Raw genomic sequence first — 18,064 nt, forward strand, 5'->3', positions numbered from 1 at the left:
AGTTAATAAAAGTGAAGGTAAGAGAATTGAAGACTATAACGTGGATAACTCAAAATCATCAAAATCGGAGCTGTTATTGAGGACTCCCTAAGAATGGCTATTTTATGTATTCCTGTATGCGAATGAAACAAAATTTGATAATTTTTTAAAATATTTATTCCAAACGTAAAATTTTCACAAAAATAACAATATGGATAAAACATTACATAATAATACAAAATAAAATTATTCACACATAACACTCGACACCTCAACTTGAATATTTCTAATTTATGCACCATTTTGTGAAATAAACTTTTATGAAAAGTTTTCAATTACACTACAATTCACTGATAAATTACGTGTTATGTGATTCCTTCTTAATTTGAATTAACAATTTTCAGAAATTAATAAAAAATAAATTTTTTAGTAAATAAATAAAAAGATTAATTTAAAAAAAAAAATATTACGTAAAATATTGGCGTCAACAGCTGATTAGGAATAAAGGAATTCAATTTTACTATTCTATACAGATTATAACGTCGATTGAAGGGAGACAGTTTGATTTTTAACAGGCTGCATACACTTATAATTCAATGAATGAAACAGAAAAATAGAATATATCCTGAAATATTCTTCAATTTTAGTCAACATGCGCATTCTTCAGAAAAATCGCGAACAAATCCGCTGGAAAAATGTCTCGAACAAAATGTTGTTTATAAAGAATAAGGTTCTAATATAGGTTTTACTATCTCTTTCTCTATCTGTTACCTGTTAAATACCGTGGAAATTAGAAATTAGTGCCAATTATCATCTTTTACATAATTAAATGGCTGGATCAATCGTAGGCATTAGTTTATAAAACAATTTTAAGTGTTATTAGCTGCCACCTAATCTAACATTGACTTGGATTTTGAATAAATACTTGAAACTATCGATCAAAACAATTAAACACAAAATTGAACAAGAATGATCAATTTTGTGTGTATTAAAAAATATACTTTTTTCCTTATCTATCTAATTTAATTCCCGAAAAATACCGTTAAAATATGAGTTTTTGGTAACTTTGTGTAATTAATGGAATGAAGTATCCACTGTCTATCTTGATTTTGCCATTTTCTATTTAAGATTTTGATAGAAATGAGCTTTAAAAATGGGTAACTATTAGTAAACGAAAAATTTACAAACTTAAACCATTCAACAAAATATGGTATTTTAATAACACTAAAACATTCTTTTTTTGGATAAACTTCCGGATTATTAAATAACTCTGTTGATGACGTATAAGTACGTGATCTTTCAATTGGTGACAGTTCAATGTATAATTTACATTTTAAAAAAATGAATTTACAACACAGAATTTACACTCGTTATAATTAAGTTTTCTAATAAAAAACCGTAGAATAGTATAATTTAATGAAATACCATATAAAATGTAAGTAATCAATATCATACAGTATGTCAACAAATTTGACAAGCCCGTACTTTGATGTCACGTCCGTATAAAAATTTGAATTTCCGTTTTAGAAATTTTTAAATGCCCTCACTGAATTTGTACTTTTATTATTTAATTTTAACTAATTAAAAACATATTAATTACTAAAATAATGGTTTAGTTAAAATGTCCAGTCATTAAAGTTACGGAAGAAAAATATTTGAACCAAATTTAAATTTCATGAATATTCCCTATTGATAATATTCACCAACCATTATAGATGTAGTTGTTTATTTATCATTACCATGGTATTTTATTAAAAATGAGTTTAGGGAATCACTTTTAGAATGTATATCTCGATATATCGATTTACGATAATAATAAACTGATTTATTAAAGCAAAGACTATATTTATAAGATATAAATCTGATTAAGAGTAGATTATGGTACGTTATGAAAGTATGAATCTATATGTATTTTATAAATCTCTGGGATTAGGGGATCTTACGACTGTTACTATTTTTGTACTATTGCTACTGCTAGATACGTGTATGCAGCCCCTTAGTTTTTTACAGGCTTTCAAAACTAAAAGAACAGTAATAGACATATAAAAATATCATCGAATCTTTCAAAAAGAAAAAAAAAATGTATATATTCAAAAATTAATCAGTAAATTGAAAGATTTAATGTACGACATATAATATTCAATTTTTTTAATATGTAAATTTAATTTTTCTTTTGGTATCTCAATTTCTGGATCATCTGGTTCAATACTGCGTTTACCTTCTTTGGCCAATTTCAGTCTATGGTTGATTTTACGTTTTAATGTAACCAACATTTTGTGGATCTCAGATAGTGCTGCTTGTATGTAAAACGTTTGATCATTTATTGATGGACCTTTTATTAAAGTTTTACAATTCACTTTCATGTCATCGAATTCACGCTCATCGAATACTATTAAAAAACACTGAAAAGTAAAATTCATTTTGTTAGCATTTTGAATCAATTTATTTATAAAAATATAACAAAAATCATCAACTTGTAATCTTGAAAGCTCCCGGATAGGGGTTACTCTTAAAATAAGTCAACAATTTTTGGGTAAAACTTTTCAGTCCGTTTTTGAATAAACTGCGGAAAAATGTTTTGTGAGTTTGAAGCATATGTCAACTTAAAAAAGCACTCTGTATATCTTTTAATTTAAAAAACTTACGTGGGAAGCTTCAACAATGATGTCATTCATAGCAGTGTTTGGATCTTCATAATTTTTACCATTTTTTAAGTTATTTGACAAAAATATTAACAGATAAACCGATTCATTGATATAATCGTAATGTTCGCCATTATAAGTTTTCATTGTATATACAAATGATGCCAGTACATTTACAATATTAAATTGAACACATTCTGAAGGTGGGGTATTCTAAAAATTTAATTTATTAATCAGAATATTCGAAGAAAAATAAAAACTGTAATCAATTACACAGGTCAGCAAAAAAAAATTTTTGTCAGCTGCATGAGATACTAAATTATATGTTTTAGAATGCGCTGATTTCAGAAATTATGGCCATTTGTTTCTATCACGTAAGGTTTTTTTGCAAATTCAAAAACAAATAAATGGTAAAAGCACTCGTTTATTAAAAATTATACAGTAGCCTGAAGGTAGCCTGTAAGCTTAATCACATCCCATCTTCCTTGGAACTGCCTCTCGATATCGCGGACATCCTGGTGAAACCAGGAAAAAAGGTTTTCAGGAAAAAAGTCTATGTAGGAGTGCAAAAAATGGACCTTCAGGCTAATCTTGCAGCCTTGAGCTTCGTATGCTGCTAGTTGAACAATGGTTTTGTAGTCAGAATCCTTAGTATTTCCCAAAAACTTTCACACTACATCCTTGAACGATACACAAGCTTATTTTTCTTTCTCATTCATACTTTCCACAAAGAGGGTGCCGGTTAAAAGCCTTCTGATGTCGGGAACAGTAAAAACTCCCTCTTTCAACTTTGCTTCTGACATCTTCGGGAATTTTGTACATAGATATTTAAAATAGTCTCCACCCTCTTGTAGGAGTTTTACAAATTGTTTCATTAACCCAATTGATATGGAGAGGTGGTAACAAAACTTTTTCTGGCGGCACCAAAGTAGTATTGATAACATTTTTCTCTCCAGGTTTTAAAGTTTCTCGGGGTGACCAATCACTTTTAGTCCAATGCTGTTATCTGGCTCTACTATCCCATAAACATAAGAAGCAAGGGTATTTAGTATAGCCTGCCTGCTGACCCAAAAGCATCGTCAGCTGCCTGCTGATCCAAAAGTCCCCACAAACCATCCATTAATGGTCCTGGTATTTGATTCTTTCCAGGATAATGGCCAAATTATTACAGTTAGTTTTCTTCCATATGCACAGAATACCCCATTGGAAGCGAAGCTAATTTATTTTCATTGTGCAATAATAATACTTTAAGACTAGTTTAATTTAATATTACTATAAAATACTATATTGTACTACTTAAAGACTAGTTTAAGTTGTTACTAATATCTATAAAAACCTATATGATAGAATGTTTTGAATATTTTTCCTGTTTTTGGGAGGTCAAAATCTATAAGAAAATGTAAAAAAATCGTATGCAGTTTTTTAGTCGCAGACCTGTGTTATCTATAAACGCAACTTTCATTACCGAAATGACATTAAAATCAGGAACTTCCTTAATTTTTGGACAATGTTCTACATAACTAAAATCTTCTGGTTGATCCAAATCCTGTATTGGAGCTGTGATCGTTTTTAAACACCACCATGGTGTCCAATTTGGTATAAACTGTGCAATTTGTCCACTATTTACTAATGCTTCAAATTGTTGTCGTTCATCATTATTTAATTTTTCCCAAACTGCATCTGGATTATTCAAATCAACATTCTCTAATCGCTCACTTAAATCCATACAATCTTCATCATCTGAATCCATTTCATCACTGTTCATTTCTATATCATTATTTAAAAGATTCGTATCTTGCTCGTTTTGAAATCGTGTTAATATTTCATACATTTTTTGTTTAGATTCTTCATCGGTAGTACTGGTTAATTCAGTCATTACATTTTCCCGGTAAAAATTTTCCGAACATTCTACATGTTTTTCATTTTTATAGCAATCAACAGAGCAATATGAAATGTTACATCGTGGACAAGTATATTTTACTGGATTCAAATTACATCTATAATTGAAATTATTGTGTATTTTTGATAAAAAAAACTATTTTATAGGTTACAAAATTTTTCTTTTGTGTTTTTGGTGTTCTAAATAAATTAATTGTAAATTGCCAATTAATGAAAAATTGTGTACTTACATTGCACAAATTACATTTTGATTTTCTTCCGTTAATTTTGTTGGTAAAAATTCCATTTTTTTGTGTTTTTTTTTTGTTGTAGTTTATAAATTTTTGTATACAAATGAAATGTCAGTGTTCTGCGCTTACTTATGCGCTGTAATAATTTTTTAAACTTTTCTCACATGTACAACAAATTTGAATTTTAAAAAAGATTTCATCGTTAAGGGGTTATAGTCATATGAAGATTATCTACATTTTTTTAAACAAAGGATTTTCTATGTTATCCTCAATAAAATGACCTAAAAATTTGCATGCATGTTCAAAATGATGTTACAAAGGGCTAAAAACTTAAATTTGATATCTTTTAATCAAAAAAAAATTTTCAAATTTATATAACGATCCTATGTCAGGTTATTATTTTTTGTTAATATTTTAAATTCGTGTTCATAAAATGTGAAAACCAAAGTCTTCAGCCCTTCTAAATACAATTTGTAATATGAATAACCATTTTTTTATTAAAATTTTGCATTTTGCACAAAATACTTTCAAAAAGGTTCGTTTCCATAATGTCAAAATGTATGTAGCTTTATATACATGTTTTCTTCTCGACGCCAGATGTCAGCAATAGGAAAAAACATGGCCGCGGCCATATGAACAAGAAATATCGTTACCCCTTAAAGATTAAGTTTCTGAAAACCTTGCACTTTTATTTAAGGTAATAGTCAAAAAGTCTTTAATATCCATAAAAAATGACTTTCCACACCCTTAGCTTATATCTTACTCAACACGCTCAGCACTAATTACGCTTAAGCTACTCGCAGCAATAAAAGGTTATGGGCGAGTAATGAAAACAAAAGAATAAATAAACAAAAGAATGGATGGGAATTCTCATGTAATTGAGCAATTTTATGGAGTGTACTTATTATATTGTGAAAATCCACAGTTTAAAGGTCGTACGTATATAGGATTTACAGTTGATCCAAATCGTCGAATAAAACAACATAATAAAGGTCGGAAGTTTGGTGGAGCTTGGAAAACCAGTAATCGAGGACCATGGTAATTTGATTTTAAATATTGAAGTTAAATATTTTAGAATTTAGATTTTTGTATTTTTAGGAAAATGGTTTTAATAATTCATGGCTTTCCAAACGAGATTGCTGCGTTAAGGGTAAGTATATTGTATAAGCAAACTTGGATAAATGCAAGCGTGGATCCAGTGAGTAGTAATCAGGGCAATTTCCTCCCAAAAATATGGAAGTCAAGTAATTACAAAATAACCAGACAACATAATAGACATTTTTTTTTAAATCGGAAAAAATACAAGCTTTTTTATGGTTTTTGAAACCACGATAGTTGAAATAAAATTGTATATTAAGAAATTCTATTTAAAAAATCAGGTTTACATTTCGCTAAATATCGATATTTCGTAATGCAACCATCATCAGTAGCTAAATTTATTCATATAAAAATATTACAAACATTCTTTACAAAAACATTGAAGAATGTTTGTAAGGTGTTATATGAATAAATTTTGCTACTGCCGACGGTTGCGTTGTATAGTTTTTAGTTATATTTTTTAAATAGAATTTCCTAATATACAATTTTATCTATGTCTCAATTCGAAGTCAACAAAAAGTCATCCTTTTAAACTCTTTTAGTTCTCTTATTTTAATAGTTTTGTTGTTAAAATTTTTTTAGTTTGAGTGGGCCTGGCAACATCCTCATACATCTCGGCGATTAAACCATTTACCAAAGAAAAAGAATAACGAACGAATGTTCGATTATTTATTACGAATAGTTTCTGAAATGTTACGTATTGGTCCATGGAATCGATTACCTTTAACCATAAGATGGCTGGAACAAGAATACGCTAGAGATTTTCATAACGATCGATTACCACCAATTCATATGCCAATTTGTTATGGTAAAGTTGTTAGTAAAAAATTACCCAAATCAACAAAAAGTTCTTCTTCATCGCTCTCCAAATTAGAGAAGAGTAACCAAGAAGATGAAGACATTTTATTTTGCTTCTGTTGTAAAAATATTTTAAATAATGATAATAAAATTGAATGCTTGGCCGTTGAATGCGATATGATTGCACATTTTGAATGTTTATCAAAATTATTTTTGGATGTTGGAGAATATGTTCCAATCGAAGGAGATTGTCCAAAATGTTGTACTCGTGTGTTATGGGGTGACTTAGTTAGGAAATCACAAGGATGTTATAAAGATCTTGATCAGCAAGCAGATGATGATAGTGATGTATATTCAGAATTAAGTGATGATTCTAATTAAATTTGATTTTGGCCGCATGCTCGTCAATTCATCGATGTCTTGTGCTGCCGTACGTTATTAATTGTGATATTTTTAAAGATGCCCACTGGGTAATTTATATAATAAGTTTTAACTTTTTAGAAGCCATTTATAAAAATAATCGCTGAATTAGGGTAAACGCGCTAACAGAAGTACGAAAATTATTGCCATTCGCCCACTAGCTGACGATGCTCTGTTATTTAATTAAATATAAATGTTTTTTATGTATTATGTATCAAACGTAATAAAGTATTTTTATATTCATTCTTCTGTGCTGCTTTATTCACGGTCCTAAATATTTAAGATGTTTATCAGATGATAAGAAAGATGTTTAGTCTTTCCTTTGAGTATATAAGTTACAATAGATACACTTACAGTGAATTTTATACACTATCCCCGTCTCGTCTGATGTTTTTGTTTTAAGGGTTCGTTTAATTTTGTGTATGATGATCTACTTGTATATCGTAAAAAGCTAATCTATTATATTTAAACTAACTCTAACCCGCTGCTTCGACCGCGTTTTTGTCCTGAAATAACTGGCAAAAATCAATAAGAAGTAAATAAAATAATATGATACTTTTTTTATTCCTTAATATATATATAACGTTTAACAAATTAATTCCTCATTAGAATAACCCAAAACAGAAAATTATTCTAGGATGCTACTCTTTACTATATTATATGTTTTTTCGTCCGGTGCAAATATGTGAAGATTTTGGGCATTGAACACACGCGAACAGGCTACAATAGTTGGCCATGGAAAAAGCAAGGCCTTTCCAAATGCACCCTTGTTACTTGCAATGTTTGCCCTCTTGCACTTTGTTAATGGTAACTGCAAACATAAGCTTGATTCGAAATTTAACTCTTAAATTTTGTATTGAAACGGCAGTTCAGTGGGAATAAATTGGAATTCTAGGTATAATAACACTTTCCTCTATCCCGACACCTGTTAAAATAGTTTCACCAAATATATTCTGCGCCAATGGTATGATCGAATCCTTCTTCGATTTTTTTACACAGGCAAACGATAGGAATCAAATGTGGGGGCCCAAGTAGATTTACGAAGACTGAAAAAAAAACACACTAAAGTGGGTCTCCATCAAAAAGATACCTAGGGGGCGACAACAGTTGTAAATGAGGTACCAGAGCATAAAACGAATTTTTATAAAATTGCAAAAAATGTTTTTATTTAAAAAAATATTTTACATATAAATACAATTTAAATATGACTAGTTACAAAAATATAAATAAATAAATAATTAAAATAAATAATACATAATTAATAATCATCATCACCAATCAAATCAAAACCTTCTCCATAATCCGAATAATCGTCGACACCGGGCGGTACAAATGCACCATTCAAAACACCAGATAAATTTTCACTTAAACCCATTGTTGATGCAATCCCATAAATTAATCGCATTGCAACTAATGTTACAAATTTCACTGGTGTTGTTTCACGTTCTTGTATTTGCTTCAATTCTTTCTGTATTTTCTTCATATTTTTATCTATTCTACGCGAGAATACATTTGAAATACATATAATTAAAATTATCGTAATAATTATCAGTCGCATTATTGTTAAATTTTATTTTATTTGTTTAATTTATTTATTTATTTATAACTTCTTCACTGTCTTCATTAAAACTGATTGGTTTTTGGTTATTGACAGCATGATTTAATGATAATAAGTAAAAATACAAACACAATGGTTAAAGGAATTTATTATAAACATAATAAAATAATATTAAAAAAAATACCGTTAAACGAAACTGGGTGAAGAGTATTTATTATTTGAAGTGAAGATGATTAGGTAAAATTCAAGGTCATTTTAAAACTTTCATAGAAATTTTTATAATTTTCTTTATATTTTTTAATAAAAAAAAAAAACATTATTTATTTGATTTTTTTAAAATTTCACTTTCAATGTCAACTAGTTTTACTGGTTTTATTACCTGCCTCTCTTGGCAGCGAGAGGCAGATAATATTTGGGAAAAGAAATCTTGTGTGACTGCCACACAAATTCTATAATAAATTACATAATACACTTCCTCATATTAAATATATTATTTACAGCGAAAACCAAAAATGCCAATTAGATATATGTTGCTGGTTTACGAATTTAAATTTTTACGTTCTGAACATGTTATAAAAATTTCATCTTGGCTTTTCATCAACAGACAAGCGCATGCGTGCCGCCATGTTGAAACAGCGGAAATTCAAAAAATTCGTACTGTTTTAATAAACAATGGATGGGCAAGGACTATTATCTCCACAAAGAAATAAATTATTGGAAAAAACCATCGATGGTGCTTCACTTATTTATGATTCAGTTGAAGCTCATAATTGTGAACAATTGAAAAGGTGGCTAAAATGTCATGGGCGTCCGCAAAAAGGGAAAAAAAGTGAACTGATTGAGAGGTTAGACATTGACATTTGTTGACTATCTAAAAACACAAAAAAATAAATTAATATTTACAATTTTATTCTTATTAATAATGCCAATTCATTTGTAATAATTGAAAATATATTTTAGTTAACATGAGTAATACTTACGGAAGTAATTAATAAATTAAGTCATTAATATTTTGAGGCTCTACATGACATTATTAATTAGACAAATGTAAATATGTTTAGCAATTTTTTATCAGAAACAAAATGTTTAATGCGACATAATAAATAAATAATATATAAATAATTTACAGAGTCAAAAATGCAATTAGGAATAATGTACCAGTGGACCAAACAGTTGACAAAGGAAAATGGCTAAATATTCTAAATACACTTAATCAAAATCCAAATGTAGTGCAGAGTCCTAAAATAAATTATCCTAACATTTGGCAACCATTTCCTTCTGACAAAGTACCTAAGAATTTCACCTACGGATCTATGTACCATTATCTAGTGACATCATGCATAGATGACGACTATGATAACAGTGATGTTGAAAATGAAAACAATAATAATCAAACTCCAAAGGCTGATTATAGTACGTCAAAACCGTTAAAACGAGGAAAATTGTATGTAGAAAGCGGCCACGTTTTTGAAATTCTTGAAGGCGTAACATCTGATCAAATGTTTTGCATGAAGTGCAAAATTCAAGCTTCGTATAAGGCTAAAGAAATTCATCAAGTGTCAGTTATGGTCAATCCGTTAACTGCTCGAGTGATTCATGGTACATGTGATTGCAAAGCTTCTAGTATGGGCCGTTGTTCTCATGTAGCTGCCCTACTATATGTACTATTGAATTATTTGGATGATTGTGACGAAGATAATGTTCCTTGTACAAGTAAACTATGTAGCTGGAATCAAGGTAGAAAGAAAAAAGAACCTCACAAAGCAGATGAGCAGCAATATAAAAATAAAAATGACATGAGTAAACGCAGGTCATATGATCCTGGTCGAAGTTTAACAAGACCTATAGACAAACAAAAAATTAATAATTTTTTATCAGATTTACAATTAATAAATGCTAGTCGAAAAGCTCCTTCAATGTGGCAATTATTACTACAGCCGCAATACGAGGATTATGTATTAGAAAAACCAAGGAAAAGTCATTTAAAGACATTAGTTTATCGTCTAACGACTAATGTGTGCAATAATATAACTGGGCCTGTAGATATAACTGAAGGAGCTCAAAGTAATGATAATAAATGGTGGCAATACCGTAAAATATTGATAACAGCTTCTAAAATTAAAGTATTTAAGACTGAGAAAACGAATGACCAAATTTTTGCTCTAGTCAAATCTCAATTGTGGGTTGAGCAAAATATAACCACTGAGGCAATGCAATATGGTCGAGCGAATGAAGACATTGCGCGTAAAAAATATGAAGACTTTACTTCTAAACAATTTTCTTACGAAGTAAAGAGTAGTGGCTTGTGGGTGAATTCCAAGTATCCAGGATTAGGCGCATCGCCAGATGGCTTAATTTCAGATCCATTGAAAAATACAACCGGAGTGTTAGAAATAAAGTGTCCAAAAATTTTGGAAAAATATTATCCGACTGATTTACATCTTCTTACACCTCAACAGCGTACTTCATTTTGTTGTACTCCCATTACTCGAACTTCTATGAAGTTAAAACGAAGTCACGCATATTACTACCAAATACAAACTCAAATGGCAATAACTGAGAGATTGTGGTGTGACTTTGTTATTTGGAGCCCAAAGGGTTTCCATATTGAGAAGATTTATTATGATGGCAATTTCATAGAACCTGTACTGAAGCATGTTAGTGCGTTTCATCAAAATATTTTGGCTCCCGAGTATTTTGAAATGAGAATTCCCCGCTGTTTAATACCTTTTGATTTATCTAAGTGAAAAATATTTCATGAACAACTTTCAAATCTACAATTTACAGCATGTTTAATTTTTTTTATATTTCTTAATTTATCACAAAAAGGATACATAAGAAAAAAATATTAAATTAATATATTTTTATAATTAAAAAAAGAAATTACAAAAGTACACGTATATACAAATGTGATGTTTTACAAAAAATATAAAAATATAAATAGTATATTGTAACATTACAAGTGTTATGTGTTTTGAAATTTTAATATAATTATATTACAATTATTTTGACTTTCAGTTTTTTTATTTCCTACAACACACTGGCCTTAATTTAATTCGTCGAAAACTATAGGTGTTTGAAAGTTGACCAAGCATGCACAGATAAATATAATTTGTGACATGATAGGACGCATATTTAAAAGTAAAACGGTGGAAAGAAGTCTGAAATTTTTTATGCGCCCAATAACATGTTCAACATATATTCGTTGTTTTGCTATCTTCTTCGTCAAAATTTCCTCTTGAGCAGTTAAACGGTCTCTTCCATTCAAAAATGGAGGAATATTTAAATGTGCTTGCTTAGCTTCAACTACATCATGAACCGTAAAACCTCGATCTGCTAGTACTACATCTCCAGGTTGCAATAAGTCTGCTATTTTTGATCGTTTAAATATTTCTGGATCCGATATTGAACCCTCAAATGCATCAGATACAAAACTAAGACATCCATTAGGAGTACATCCTATCAACACTTTAAATGTGGTATGAGCTTTATAACTTGAATATAAATTACCTTGGTGCTCAAAGTTTGACGGCGATTGACAAAAAAATTCAACGCAATCTACAATAACTCTTATGTTTTTTATAGACCGAAATATTTTAGGTAATGTTTCGGCTATTGTTTTCCTAGGTGGGAACATAAATGGCTTCAATTGAGTGGTAAATTCATTGTACAAAAAATAAATCCAAGTTGTACATATTTTTGAAACAAACCCCGTAGAAATATCGAACTTGTAAGCTAAATCTTCTGTTAAATATCCCATTCGTAATCTTAATAGAACCAAAATCAACTGCTGTAATGAAGTAAATTTGTATTTACTATTATTTTCGGAATTTTCATGCTTTGACTCTCGACTGCCCCAATAATCTAAGTTTTCGCAAGCTGGACTCAAAAATCTATGTAAAGCTTGGATTTGCTCAAAATGAAGACTTGTATAAAATATGCATCTTTTTTCATCACTGCGAATAGATATAATAAATTTTTCCATGGCTGAATTTTTTTGTAACTTAACCTGAATAATTTTATTACGCATCTTTATCGAATCTGTCTGAATTTCTATGGCTGAATTTTTTGGTAACTTAACCTGAATAATTTTATTACGCATCTTTATCGAATCTGTCTGAATTTCTATTGCTCTTGTATGTTTCCTAGTTTCTTCACGGTGTATATCTCCAAGGGTCATACTCATGTCTGACGTTTGATCTGGTAATATTTGTTCAACAAAACAAGTATTATCATCAATTACGTTGTGAACCCCTCCATGAGTCACTGATGTCTATAAGAAAAAGAAAAATTTTCATTAAGAATAAAATTTTTTTATAATTTTCTATTATTCACACTGTACCTGTGCATCTGGTAGAATATCATCTATTTTTCTATATTCTAATCCATTTTCTTTTTTCATATCAACTCTGTTGTATTTTTCGGATAAGCTGGTTCTTGCTTTGGGCACCTATAAACAGGTTTGAGGTTATAACTCCAAAAATTATATTTCTGTATAATTTATTTTATACCTTACCTTATTAATTGATTTATCAATATGTTGAAACTCTTGATAGCTTAAAGGATCAGGGTTTTGTTCAGTTGGACCACTTTCTCCAAGAAAATGTAGTGAGCAAATATAAGTATCCTTAGTAACATCATCAATAGATCTAAAACCTCGGTCACTTCTGCCACATTTTTTCACCCATAATTCACATTTCGCACATTTTGCACATGCTTTAATATGTAATTTGCTTGATGATTTGATTATTTTTTTTCGATATTCAAGACAAGGCTTTGGAAAATTTATAAAATAGAATCTATTGGTTTGAAATGATTTGTATCGTGTATCACTTTTACATACTCCATAACAACACCGTTTTGTTGTTCCTTTTCGTACAGACAACATAATTATAATGGAGTACAAAAAATTTTTTCAGGTTATTTTGACTTACGATTTATTTTTTTTTTCACTTTTTTTATAATTAATCAACTTTGATTTATATTTTAATTTTTGATACACGGATAGCGGACACTTTAGCATGGTTGTTTACAAAAAACAGTACGAAAAAGATGGCTGATTCTGACGCATGCGCACAAAAAAAATTTGTGATGAAAAGCCCTTCCTTGCTCACGGACAGACAGGCAGACAGACGGATAAACGAAAATAAACATACAGTCAAATCTAGGTGAGTGAGAAAACTCTACAAGTGAGAGTAATTGTCAAGTCCTGTAACCCATCTAAAACCTCTATAAGTGAAAAACAGGAACCTCATTTTTCCCTCGTTGACGCTTATAACTGAGACTGCTATACTTTCAATTTCGTGGAACTGACATTGCTTTAGATTTTGCTTGTGTTTTTATGAACCTCTAAGTGAGAATAACCATTCTTGTGGGTACAAGCAAAATACTGGTAAAAAATTTCTATAAGTAAAAAAATCTCTGGAAACTTTCGCTTATCTAGGTCCTACTGTAAATTAGGTTATTTTATGAACAGCCATACCAAAATTTTATTTATATCATCAATATTTCTAAGCGTTAGGTTAGGTTAGATTAGAATGGCTATCCTGGGGTGGGACAGCCACTTAGACCAAACGGTCTGTTGTAATGCCGAAAAGGGGTTGGTACATTCCCGGTCACTTCTCATAAGGTCAGAGAGATCGCCAAAGAAAGGCTGGCTGAAGTGAGTTTATCTCCTTATGGCAAGAACATGGACAGTGGCAGAGAAGATGAGACGTCGTTTCTTCCTCCTCCCCTTTGTAACAGCTCCTGCAATAATCGTGTTGTGCTGTCAGGTCCAGGAGTTTAGCGTCCTTGCCGCCTAGCCAGTTTAGTCATCTGTCTTGTAATACCACGAAGTGCGTTCCTGCCTTCATCTAAGATTGGCCTTTTTTAAGATATCCTTATTTAAGAGCAGTTTGCAAATGGAACACCCAGATGTCTATTGATGCTTGTAGTCTTGTGCCACTTCTAGTAACCTTGCAGGTTTCACAATTCTCTGAACACACCAGGTTTACATCCATTTATTCCATTTAACGACGTTTGGCAGTCCCGTACTGCATTTAATTTCTAAGCGTTACAAACTTGGAACTAAAGTTAATACAAACTCTGATATATTTCATGTATGCAGGGTATAAAAGAAAATGTTGAAAATAGTACACTTGTCTGACTTGTCTTGAATAAGTATTTTTGAAAGTAATATCTTGTACTTATAATGAATTATAAATCATAAATAATGTAGAACATAATTTTCACATATAGAAATATAAGTTAACCCATCCTATGAATATAAATATAATTTCTGTTTTTATATGTAGGTATGTGTATTTAGGTATGACATACCATCATACATGTTTGATGGTATATATTGATTATTATTTATTAAATATGTATTTGAATATCCGACGTTTTATAATGTAAGCTTTAAATGATTCTACACAGATCATATGAAATTTGCATTTCGGTCAAATTTTTTAAAACGCTGGAAATAAATAGCTAAGTTTTTTCTGATAAAAAATGCCCATGAACTCAATTCTTGAAAATGGACAGTTTTCAAGGCCATTAAACAGAGCAGGATACCGCCCTGGGAGCTCCACGCGCGCACACACAATATTGAAATTGTAAAATTTAATTGGAAAATGTATTATGGATCTTTCTGATTTTCTTTAGTTTATTCTTTTTCTTGCTTTTAACAAGAATAAAGTTAAAATTAAAACATTGCTCACTTTACTCTCTTCAACTTGAAAAGAGCTGATGATCTTCATACGGCTGAAAAGACCCAAAGGTGCCTCGAGAACTGCATTGCCTAGGATCCCCCACCATGAGTAATCCGACTCTGACAGTTTTTGAAATACAGCACTTTGAAGTTTATTTAAATTGCAAAACATAGTCTGGATAGCCGAGAATTTATATTGGTATAAAACCGATTATATCCCCAGCTGATCGAATGCGTTTTTTTCATTTTAATTATTTTTACCTATCCTTTTTTACTTATCCTTTACTCTGAAAATACACCACGTCACACAAAAATATTAGCACATACTTTAGTGGTTAAAATCGTCACGTTTAATTCCGCAGTAAAGAAAGCGTCCTATGTAGTAGTCTATTAAATTATGTTTCTTTAAAACAATGCTTTTGCAAAAAAGTTAGTTAAGGATTTAGATATGGGTGTAAAAAGTCTGGGTTGGTTTTTATTTTAGTGAAATTTAAGTTTTTTTGAAACGGAAAAGAAGCTGAACTGTTGTCTGCAATCTAAATTAACTTACTTGGCTTAAAGTTGTATGTAAACTATCCAATTAATCAAAATCAGAAATTTCACTTAACGGCTTTGGGCAATAAAGTCGATACATTGAAATATAAAAAAAAATTTCTAAGCAAATATATAAAAAAGGTTCACATAAATGGGTACAAAATAATAAAACAAATCAAAATTTTGAAACATTCTTAAAATTTTATTCAAGTTAGTTTAAACTCAAAATGATTTAAAGAAATACAGTACAAAAATGTATCACAAGTAAAAATTAAATCCAATAAATGATCCAAGTATCGACAATATAATATATTCGATTTTTTTAGATACATGTTATGAATCACACATCAGTTGAAATTTCCACTTTCTAAATATTTTCTTTTAAAATTTTTGTTTTGATATTTATATTAAAAATATAATTTATACGAAATAAATAAAAACAATATTTTTTTTTTTAATAAATTTTCTTTTTTTTTTATATTACTTTTTTAAGTGTCGAAATTGTCTGTTTTGTTTTTTTATTCTTTTTATAATTAATTAACTTATAATTAATGCGGTAATTAAATAAGATTAATCATTAGCTGCTTTGTTTTTTTTTTATACAAATACGAAGAAAAATAATAACTAAGTTAATTTTGCATTAAATGTCCATTTTCATTCTCTAAGTATAAATTTTAATAATGATTTTATAACAAAAAATATTTGTTTAAATGAAAAATTGAAAGAAATTTAATTTTCTAATATTAATTTAAAGCGCACTCTTTCAATTCTGCCAGCTTTTGTATTCTAACTAAGTATTTATTAATTGTGTTTGTTTACTAAACTCTTGTATACAAATTTTATTTTATTTTATTTACCATCAAATTCTCTAGATTATAATTGAAGTTTTGTTTTATTATGATACAAGAAGAAATTACACTTTGGCTCTAGAGCTCGAATGGCCGGCCGATTTGGCTAAGGTGCTTAGCATTAATCAAGAGAACCGGGTTCGACTTCTGGTGCGAGTGACTCTTTTCATATAGTTTGTATCATATTAAAAAAACGCCAATTATAATCGAAAAGACTTTACGGTAAATAAAATTTTTATAAAAGAGTTTAGTAAACAAACACAAGTAATAAAAATTCGAACACTCAGTGTCTAGAGCTTGTAAGACCCCTGGTGCGAGTATATTTTTTTCAATTCTCTTCAATTCCAATTAAGTTCTAAATATACAAATTTCATCTCTCAAACACTTTTATCGATGCTTATGTGAGCTAAAAAAAGCAACAAATATAATTTACCAGCTAAAACAGATCATTTCAATGAGTAGAAAAAGGTTTCGGAAGCGTTAATCGTCGCGTTAGGCATATTTGTAAATGATACTTACACACGTTAAATTCTTATGTGAATGTTTTCTGAATTTCTGAATTAACTAAATTTTATGAATATCAAATTTTCTCTAGTTGGATAATTTTGGAAAAAATACTTGATCCTTTCCTATAAGCAATTCTTTAAAAATTTGGTACAAGGACTTGCTCTTTGGCATTTTGATCGAATCTATAAAATATTGATTTATCCACACACAAATGAAAGTCAGAAAATGATGGTAGTACGAGATCTTTAATTTTCCCCTACGGTGATTTCACGATGTTCTAATAAATTTGTCTCTGATGAATATATTGAAGATTTTCACTTCACGCACACATTTACAGCTTCACAATCAATGTACCATATTTACAATTAATATTTCCTGACAAATTAGGCTAGTTTCCATCTCTAAAACGTGCTATAATACGGAAATTTGTATATCTCATTCGGAAATGAATGAGCCGTTTTCCGAATTAATTTTAATTCGCTTTTACATTAATCAACATGTATTGAAGATGGATACTATTTCTAAACTATACTAAATTAAACTTGTATTATAAAAAACTATTACGTTTTTTACAAATTTTTTATCTACAAGCAATTAATTTTACATAATGCAATTTTTATTCAGCTTTTACAAATTCAATTTAATATAGTAACTATACGACGACTTATTTCGAAAACCAGTAGAAAAATTTCATAAGTACATATCACACGTAGCAGCTTCTTTCAATTTTTCATTTTTTTGAAATAAATTTTATAAATAATTTTTTGTTATAGAACTTAAATAGTGAAAAAAATCTAATAATTTGTAAAATGTATGCTTTTTTTTTTTTAATTTACTAACAAGGCGTAAATTAACAA

General features: G+C 29.5%; 4 protein-coding genes across 5 annotated transcripts; 1 reads left to right on the top strand and 3 right to left on the bottom strand.

Annotated features, from left to right (window-relative positions):
• Nucleotides 1-1,652: 1,652 nt before the first annotated feature.
• LOC123301187 (zinc finger HIT domain-containing protein 2) lies at nt 1,653-5,382 on the bottom strand. Its single transcript, XM_044883921.1, has 5 exons — nt 5,343-5,382; nt 4,751-4,775; nt 4,087-4,618; nt 2,625-2,834; nt 1,653-2,381 (listed from the first exon to the last, which is right to left on the bottom strand). The coding sequence occupies exons 1-5, from the start codon at nt 5,380-5,382 to the stop codon at nt 2,070-2,072; spliced, it is 1,119 nt and encodes a 372-aa protein (XP_044739856.1). The 3' UTR covers nt 1,653-2,069.
• A 16-nt stretch (nt 5,383-5,398) lies between these two features.
• On the top strand, nt 5,399-7,258 carry LOC123300277 (structure-specific endonuclease subunit slx1). Of its 2 annotated transcripts, XM_044882823.1 has the most exons (4): nt 5,399-5,788; nt 5,849-5,900; nt 6,431-7,076; nt 7,148-7,258. In XM_044882823.1, the coding sequence occupies exons 1-3, from the start codon at nt 5,607-5,609 to the stop codon at nt 7,025-7,027; spliced, it is 831 nt and encodes a 276-aa protein (XP_044738758.1). In that variant the 5' UTR covers nt 5,399-5,606; the 3' UTR covers nt 7,028-7,076; nt 7,148-7,258. The 2 variants fall into 2 exon arrangements, with proteins under 2 accessions (XP_044738758.1, XP_044738757.1); XM_044882822.1 differs by having other exon boundaries at nt 6,431-7,258.
• Nucleotides 7,259-8,324: 1,066 nt separating this feature from the next.
• Nucleotides 8,325-8,640, bottom strand: LOC123301188. The gene has a single exon (XM_044883922.1). It carries the CDS (start codon nt 8,622-8,624, stop codon nt 8,325-8,327), a length of 300 nt encoding a protein of 99 aa, XP_044739857.1. The 5' UTR covers nt 8,625-8,640.
• Nucleotides 8,641-11,670: 3,030 nt separating this feature from the next.
• Nucleotides 11,671-13,544, bottom strand: LOC123301189. The gene is made up of 3 exons (XM_044883923.1): nt 13,141-13,544; nt 12,967-13,074; nt 11,671-12,897 (listed from the first exon to the last, which is right to left on the bottom strand). Exons 1-3 carry the CDS (start codon nt 13,510-13,512, stop codon nt 11,671-11,673), a joined length of 1,707 nt encoding a protein of 568 aa, XP_044739858.1. The 5' UTR covers nt 13,513-13,544.
• Between the last annotated feature and the right edge of the window lie 4,520 nt (nt 13,545-18,064).

This window comes from Chrysoperla carnea, chromosome 5, assembly GCF_905475395.1.
Source record: "Chrysoperla carnea chromosome 5, inChrCarn1.1, whole genome shotgun sequence".
In the NCBI taxonomy this organism is placed as follows: domain Eukaryota; kingdom Metazoa; phylum Arthropoda; class Insecta; order Neuroptera; family Chrysopidae; genus Chrysoperla; species Chrysoperla carnea.

What these genes read in the sequence shown, in the direction of transcription:
- LOC123301187 (XM_044883921.1), bottom strand. Translation starts at nt 5,382, where the DNA reads ATGGCCGCGGCCATGTTTTTTCCTATTGCTGACATCTGGC. An exon ending in TCCTATTGCTGACATCTGGC is followed by an intron (nt 4,776 to 5,342) that starts GTCGAGAAGAAA and finishes AATTAACGGAAG; the next exon opens with AAAATCAAAATGTAATTTGT. An exon ending in CTGATTTTAATGTCATTTCG is followed by an intron (nt 2,835 to 4,086) that starts GTAATGAAAGTT and finishes TTAAATTTTTAG; the next exon opens with AATACCCCACCTTCAGAATG.
- LOC123300277 (XM_044882822.1), top strand. Translation starts at nt 5,607, where the DNA reads ATGGATGGGAATTCTCATGTAATTGAGCAATTTTATGGAGTGTACTTA. An exon ending in ACCAGTAATCGAGGACCATG is followed by an intron (nt 5,789 to 5,848) that starts GTAATTTGATTT and finishes TTGTATTTTTAG; the next exon opens with GAAAATGGTTTTAATAATTC. An exon ending in ACGAGATTGCTGCGTTAAGG is followed by an intron (nt 5,901 to 6,430) that starts GTAAGTATATTG and finishes AAATTTTTTTAG; the next exon opens with TTTGAGTGGGCCTGGCAACA.
- LOC123301188 (XM_044883922.1), bottom strand. Translation starts at nt 8,624, where the DNA reads ATGCGACTGATAATTATTACGATAATTTTAATTATATGTATTTCAAAT.
- LOC123301189 (XM_044883923.1), bottom strand. Translation starts at nt 13,512, where the DNA reads ATGTTGTCTGTACGAAAAGGAACAACAAAACGGTGTTGTTATGGAGTA. An exon ending in TTGATAAATCAATTAATAAG is followed by an intron (nt 13,075 to 13,140) that starts GTAAGGTATAAA and finishes ACCTGTTTATAG; the next exon opens with GTGCCCAAAGCAAGAACCAG. An exon ending in ATATTCTACCAGATGCACAG is followed by an intron (nt 12,898 to 12,966) that starts GTACAGTGTGAA and finishes TTTTTCTTATAG; the next exon opens with ACATCAGTGACTCATGGAGG.